The following is an 8,254-nucleotide window of genomic DNA, read 5'->3' as shown; positions in this document are numbered from 1 at the left end:
TATATATATATATATATATATATTATCTTCTAGGCACAACAATCACTTCAAACACGCAGATGTTCTCATATAACATGGTGGAATGATAATGGTGGAAATTGTGGGGTGGTCATCATGGCTAGAGATTTTTGATAGAGTTCAAGGTCAAAGATGAAATGCTGAGCGGAGAATGGTGGCGATGTTGAGCTAGTGGTGGCGAGTAGTCAGAGATGGTGGAATGTGAAAAAAAAGGTGGGTGCTAGAGGCTGGGACACGGGTAGTCATATTTGAGATAGGTTGTTACCGTAGCTTGCAACAATTCTAAATGACACGAAATAATATTTATTGGCTGAGTCATGACCAGGTCACTCTGTTTAAGACGTTTCGTGGCACTAGCCAAAATGTGCAAGCAGACTATCAACCACGCCGTCCCTAGGATAAAACAACCCAGATCTCGAGTCAAGCAGACTATCAACCACGCCGTCCCCAGGATAAAACAACCCAATTCTCGAGTCAAGCAGACTATCAACCAATACTGACTACCAATGTCATTCTCGAATCCCACAATATGACTCTCGTGTCAATTCTCTTCCCATAATACTGACTACCAGTGTCAGTACTCGAAATCCAAATATGGCTACCAGTGCCAATTCTTTACCCGCAATACTGACTACCAGTGTGGCCAATTCTTAAGTGTCACAGAAAGAAAGGGGGAGAAGTTTACCGGAAATGCGTCGGCGGAATATTAGGGGGAAAAGAAAAGTTGAGAGGAAACAACTTCAACGTGGTGCAAGTTAACATGAAGGGAGAAAACCTATATTTATAACATAGATTTTTATCACGTTTCTCAAAACTCTTCCATGTGGGACTTTGAGAGTTATTTTTTCAAAACTCTCATATGTGGGATTTGGATGTTTTTTATATTTCACACCCAAAGGTTCCCACTCATGGTTTTCAACTCACCCTGTTCTAACAGGATGAATGAATTAGTTGACAAAAATATGTATTACATTACTCTTATTCATTTGTAATAATTTCTTTTGTTTCTAATTAGTTGATTAGAAGTTAAAGAAGGGCATCTAACAATTCTTAGAACTCTGTGGATCAACACTCTCAAATCAACGAACTATTCTTTAGAAGGCTAAGATTTCATAAAAGACAAACACTTGATTTGGTTGTTGTTACATGACAGTCTTCCTTTCAACAAACATCTTTTACATGTTATCTTTATTCAAGTCAACTTGTTCTAGATGCTCACATTCTATGGATGATGCACTTCATTCTATATATTTATAATAACTTGATATTCAAAGCTAAGATAATTAGTTTGTTTGTTTTTTAATTAGTTATTTTTCTATTTTTTATAAGGTAATGTGCTTCAATATATATATATATATATATATATATATATATATATATATATATATATATATATATATATATATATATATATATATATATATATATATATATATATATATATATATATATATAGCACTTGTAACATTATCTGTAAATAGAAATCAAATTTGATAAACCAATGAGAACGAGATGTGTTTTCAATTCATAATAAGTTTGTCATGCAAGGAAGAACATAGTGACATGATTCTTGTAGACCACTTTGAGAGGATCGGAGTTAGCTTGGTCCAATGGAATTAAGAAGCTCGCCAGTGAGACAAATTTCTTGGAGATTGTTCAAATTTTGAGTGTCATGTGGTATGCTCATCTACATCAGTATGCATAGAGATTGTTAACATATGTGATATTTTGTAGAGAAACTGAGAAATAACATATAATCATGTGCCTCAAAATGAGAGCTCTATGTGAGACAAATTGACGACCTTAACGTTATATAATGCTAGAAATATTTGTATTTTTTATGACTCTCCCCTTCATAAGTTCTAATATCCACAAGGTAACAAAAATGAAGTTAAATAATTCTTTAAATGTTTTTTGTATGTTTATTTGAAAGAGTATATTAAAAAAACACAATAAATAATACATTTCAACATGTTTTTCTAAATGAGATATATAACAAGAAACTGAAGTAATATTTTTATAAGAGTTTTCTTAAAATAAGTGTCCATAAAAGACTACTTTTTAAGGGAAAATCAAGTATACAAGTCTTTTGATTCTGTCCAAGCAAAATTTCCCATAAAAAATACAATTTTATAGGTTTTTATCCTCAACCCTAAAGACTAATTTAAGAAAACCTTTTTGATAATTAAAGAAAAATAATTAGAAGGTGAGTGTGTATAATCATGATAAATTAAATTGGAGACCATAATGAAATGATTGTAATAGGTGATCAAAACCTTAATTATATATCAATATGACGTTGATCTAGTGTTGTAAGATCTTATTGGATCTCTGAGATTGAAAATTTAATTCATGTGAATGACATTTATTGTGAGACACAAAATCACCAACCCAATAAATGATTAGTTCCTATCGAAAAGGTGAAAAATACTTTAACAAAACCAAAAACCTTAATTATAAGTTGAGATGGCACAATCAAGGCCGTTAATCAGCATCATCAAACATAAGATAGCAAACAATCACAATGAAATCCACCACCTCCATAAATCCCATCTCTTTTCTTCTCTCTCTCTTAAATCAACTCACTCTTCTCTCTCCCTTTCCTTTTTTGCTTACTGTAGTAATCACCAAGTTCTTCATCGCCCCATACCCATTAAACAAATCCAAATTTTTTCCCCAAAGTTTGAATCTTTTCACTCTTAAGATCCAAAATTCACAAAGACCACTTCGTGCAGATCTTGGTAACTCATTCTCATCTGGAATTTTCGTTTTGTGCTTTTTATTCTTTTTGAATATTAATTTCCACGAAACAAATAACAATTTTGCGGAAAAAAAAAGAGTGAATTTGGGAAAATGAGGAGAAGAGGTGCTGATTTTCGGAGACCAGTGAGGAGAAGGGTTCCTGATGTGTTTTGGTGGGCATTGTGCTGTGCTGTTGTTCTTCTCTTTCTCTATATTCTCACCAAAGGGAACCAGATTGTGTCTAGACCTTTTTTGTCCAAGGTAAATTTATTCTTGTACTAAAGGTTGCTTGCCTTGTGACCTGTATTGTATGTTATGGTTTCAAATCCCGGAAACAACTTATTCACTTGCAAGGATAACACTTCTTATATTTTAGTTTATCTATCCTAGATCCCAGTAAGGGGGAGTTTCATGCACTGAGCTGCCCTTTAATATTTTTTGTGCTATTGGATACTGAAAATGTGTGAGAAAAGTAAGCAAGGTGGGATTTTCTTTTTTGAATTTTACTATTTTAGGCTTCTTGAGTTCAGTTGGATCTCTCAATTGATGAAAAGGGTTGTGTGATGTGTTTAAAGAAGTGAATAGTTTAGTTGGTTGGTTTTGTTTGTGTGATGTTTAAAACTGACTTTAAGTTTGGAATTATGTGTTCTGTGTCTTCAAGAGATTGTATCAGCTGGCTTTTCCTCTATTATGATGTGCAGGTACTCCCAAATGGTTGCTACCGACACTTATTTGTTACATATAGTTACCTACCCAATACACACATGATAATTAGGTACATGGGTCACACATGTTGTCCCACAAATCTTCAATTCATGCAAAACAGCAACTTTTTTGGCAAGCTATTTGTTTTCCTGACATGAAACAAAGTACTACCTAGTTTCACTTCCTTTATATATTTTGGCTTTTTTTGGATACTCTATGGAAATTTTGTTGACACCTTATGGTTAAAAACATTGTGGAAATATAATAATCTTAATATTCAATCACTTTATTGCTTATATTTTTGTATATTTATATAGGGAACTATGTAGTGCCCATACTGCTATTAGTAATTATTCCTGTATCAATGCTACTTAGCTTTTCCTCTTGTTTGCTTTTAAATGCTTTGTTTTGTGCTATGTGTGGGTTGAAAAGGAGTGGAGGTGTGGGAAACTCGTACAACCCTTTGTCTCTGGTATCATTACAGATGCTACACTTTACAATCCTAGTATAATATGTATGAAAGAGATAACTGCCATTGTATGAAGCCATGAGACTTAGGAATGCTGACGGTTGATGGGATAATACCTTTGCATTTTTTTTTCCGTCTTTCTTCTTCACATTGTTGATCTATATCATAGAGATTCGTCAAAGTTTTACGTTGATTGTTGATTAACTAACACAATCTTCATCCTTTTATCCGGGCCTAGGACTGGTTAGGTTATATGGAACTGAATGTTGGGCACTAAGATGTCAACAAGAGAATAAACTTAATGTAGCAAAGATGAGAAAATTGTGTTGGATGTGTGGCACACTAGACAAGATATGAGCATGAATTAATGCATTAGAGAGAAAGTTGAGATAACTCCTATTGTAAAAAAAGGATGATATAATTGTGCATTAGGTAGTTTGGGCATGTGTGGAGGAAGTATTAGAAACCTCCGTAAAGGTGAGTAGATGAAATGGAGGTTAGCCAAATTTGTAGAGACAGAGAGAGGTTAAGAAAAACCATTGGCAAAATGATTAGGAAAAAAATTAGAAATCAATGCTTTGTCAATGTACATGATTATGCAGAGTATTATAGCGTCGGTTGATCCATGTAGTCGACTCAACCTAGTGGGACTAAGGCTTGGTTGTTGTTGGTGTTGTTGTATATTTCTTCTTTTTAATGTTTATGTCTATTCTCATGATCATCATGGTTTATGAGATTGATCATTCAAGTATATAACTATATATGTTTGTAATCTGAGTGTTTGACTGCTTTCAAGTTGTTGACTACGTTCAATATTTGTGTTCAGTACATTGTTCACTTTCTTGTGTTTCTTCCATAGTTTATTTGGGAGGGATGATTAAGGTGTAAGTTGAATTGAATACTAGATTAAACAAAATGTAGGGGTTTTCCATTCAGTATACACTTCATTTACATCTGCCAGAACTTGAATGCTTAATATATATGAATAGCAAATCATATGTTTTAAGCTGCTAGTCTAGGATGTCATTCTGACATTGATTTTGCAATTTCATATTACAATCCAAGATTGTTTTTTTCAGAATCATTAGATTTTGGTCGGCAACTTGCTACTACTCTCTGCTCACATTGTTATAATTTGTTTAAGATTGATACAATTATATTAGTGAAGAGGGAGGTTATCGGTGAATCTTGTTATGCAGTTACAAAAAAAAGGAATATTTTCAGATTTTGCTTGATATTAGTTATGTTACATTTTCTTAATTTACTTATAACAGTGAAAAACCATTGTTCCCTATAAAGATATTGGTTATATGTCACTATTGGAACTGTAAGTGAGTAGTCAAACTTGGCCAGAAAGGATAATGTGTAATGTCAGAATGGAGCTTCCATGTCATGCTTTATCTGTTAATAAGAAGTCAGGGGGCAGATTAGGTCCTTGTTGCTAAGAACTTCTTATATCCTGTTGTGCACAGAATTTAAAAGGGCAGCTCAATGTACGAGGCTTCCACCTAGTGGTATATGGGGAGGGTAGATTTTTGGAGCCTTGCCCTACAAGCAGAAAAAGTTGTTTCTAGGATTTACACCTGTGACCTCTTGGTCACCAAATAACAACCTTATCGCTGCGCCGATGCTCAACTTCTTGTGCAGAGAACTTGCAATAAATAACTCACATGAAGGAACTTGCACAACTTGTGAGGGTAAAGTTGCATACATATACTCTCTTTAGACCCCACTGGTGGGAGCTTCGTGCACTGAGTTGCCTTTTTATCAATTGCTAGTCTAGGATGGCCCACTGACATTGACTTTGAAATTTCATGCATCTTTCAAAACATTAATGTCATGAACTTATGTCCTATAGAAATGAAGAAAAATTCCCATAATCATTAGAATTTGATCTGCAACTTCTACTACTGTGTGCTCAAATTGCTATATTTTGTTAAAGACTACTACAATTATATTAGTGTTAGGGGAGCTTATTGGTAAATCTTGTTATGCAATTGCAAGAACCGTGGTATTTCCAGATGTTGATCTTGTTCATTAGTTATGTCACGTGCATTTCATTTCCTTATAATTGTGGCTAGCCCAAAAATAGTAATCCCTTACAACAGAGCAAAAACCATTTTTATACACAGATATTTTATTATGTCTTAAATTTGGATCTGAAAGTAAATAATCAAACTTGGTCAGAAAGGATAGTGTAAATCATACGAAAACTTGATTAAGTTGTTAGAATGCAGCTTCCATGGCATGCTTGATTTGTTAATACGAAGTTAGAATATCATTCTTTTTTGGGGGGAAGGGGGATAGGAGGAGATTAGATCCTTGGTGCTAAGAACTTCTTATATGCTGTTGTGCAGAGAATGTACAAGAATAATAGAATTATGGAAGGCCTTAATATTACTGAAGAGATGTTAAGCCCAAACTCAGTGACCAGACAACTTAATGATCAGATATCCCTAGCAAAAGCTTTTGTCATAATTGCAAAAGAAAGTAACAATCTCCAATTTGCGTGGGAATTAAGTGCGCAGATCCACAATTCTCAGATTCTCCTCTCAAATGCTGCCACTAGGCGTGCTCCTTTAACAACCACGGAATCAGATAGTGCTATCCATGATATGGCATTATTGTTATACCAGGCTCATCAACTCCATTATGACAGTGCAACCATGATCATGAGATTCAAAGCAAAAATTCAAGCTCTTGAAGAACAGATGAATTCTGTGAGTGAAAAGAGTTCAAAATATGGTCAAATAGCTGCTGAAGAAGTCCCGAAGAGCCTGTACTGTCTTGGTGTCCGGCTGACAACAGAATGGTTCAAAAACCTTAATATGCAAAAGAAATTGAAGGACAAAAGGCAAGTGGAGATCAAACTAAAGGATAAAAATCTTTACCACTTCTGTATATTCTCCGATAACATTCTTGCTACTTCAGTTGTGGTCAATTCGACTGCAATAAATTCTAAAAATCCGGACATGATTGTTTTCCACCTTGTCACCGATGAAATAAACTATGCTGCGATGAAGGCATGGTTTGCCATTAATGATTTTCGTGGGGTGACTGTGGAAGTTCAAAAGTTTGAAGACTTCACTTGGTTGAATGCTTCATATGTTCCCGTGCTTAAGCAACTTCAAGACTCAGAAGTACAAAACTACTACTTTTCTGGCAACAGTGACGATAGCAGGACACCGATCAAGTTTCGCAACCCTAAATATCTATCCATGCTTAACCACCTGAGGTTCTACATCCCTGAAGTTTTTCCTGCACTGAAGAAGGTGGTTTTCCTAGATGATGATGTGGTGGTTCAGAAGGATCTTTCTGATCTTTTTTCTATCGATTTGAATGGAAATGTTAATGGAGCTGTCGAGACGTGCATGGAAACATTTCATAGATACCATAAGTATTTGAACTACTCCCATCCTCTTATTCGCGCACATTTTGATCCCGATGCTTGTGGATGGGCATTTGGGATGAATGTATTCGATTTAGTCCAATGGAGGAAAAAGAATGTCACTGGCATCTACCATTACTGGCAGGAAAAAAATGTCGACCGAACATTGTGGAAACTTGGTACTTTGCCACCTGGACTGTTAACATTTTATGGATTAACCGAGCCCTTGGATCCATCATGGCATGTATTAGGTTTTGGCTACACAAATGTTGATCCTCAGTTGATAAAGAGAGGGGCTGTGCTGCACTTCAATGGAAACTCCAAACCATGGTTGAAAATCGGTATTGAGAAATACAAACCTCTATGGGAAAAATATGTTGAATACTCTCACCCTTTACTACAGCACTGCAACTTTCATTGATTTTGAGCTGTTATAATTGGAATTCAAGACCTTGGTGAAAGGCTCAGATTAAAAAGAAGCCATATTGGTGAGTTGAGGGGCAATAATACATTGAACTATCCTTATCCTCTTTCATAGCAATGCAACCTCTATTGAGTTGAGGAACTAGAAGGCTTTGTGATCCTTACAAAGAGAAGCTTATTTAGGCCTTACTTTTGAAGTCAGAAATGCTTGCACAATTTTAAAAGTTCAAGCATGTATGACATGGCTATAATTTGAGAGTGTTTATTTGATTCTGTGTCTTCTGTTGTAGCATATAGATGTTCATTTCTCAGGAATATTGCAATATCAGTTCACACTTTTTCCTTTATTAGTATTTTTGGTCAAGGTTGAGATTTAACTGCGAACTTATTGTTTACTACTACTAATTGTAGGACCAGATACCTCATTTCAATTAACTACCTAAAATTTTCTTCTGCTATTTCTTTTTGCCTTCCCCTACAAGAATCTGACTCTGTGATTAGAGCTTAAT

At 34.9% G+C, this 8,254-nt stretch overlaps 1 protein-coding gene across 2 annotated transcripts; it reads left to right on the top strand.

Annotated features, from left to right (window-relative positions):
• LOC109343268 (probable galacturonosyltransferase 10) lies at positions 2,561–8,093 on the top strand. 2 transcript variants are annotated; one of them, XR_002107186.1, is made up of 3 exons: positions 2,561–3,021; positions 6,292–7,827; positions 7,860–8,093. XR_002107186.1 is itself a non-coding variant. In XM_019581488.1 (2 exons), the coding sequence occupies exons 1-2, from the start codon at positions 2,872–2,874 to the stop codon at positions 7,741–7,743; spliced, it is 1,602 nt and encodes a 533-aa protein (XP_019437033.1). In that variant the 5' UTR covers positions 2,561–2,871; the 3' UTR covers positions 7,744–8,093. The 2 variants fall into 2 exon arrangements, 1 of the variants encoding a protein (XP_019437033.1); XM_019581488.1 differs by having other exon boundaries at positions 6,292–8,093.

This window comes from Lupinus angustifolius, chromosome LG03 (assembly GCF_001865875.1).
Source record: "Lupinus angustifolius cultivar Tanjil chromosome LG03, LupAngTanjil_v1.0, whole genome shotgun sequence".
Classification (NCBI taxonomy): domain Eukaryota; kingdom Viridiplantae; phylum Streptophyta; class Magnoliopsida; order Fabales; family Fabaceae; genus Lupinus; species Lupinus angustifolius.
This window is presented reverse-complemented; position numbering and strand designations above follow the sequence as displayed.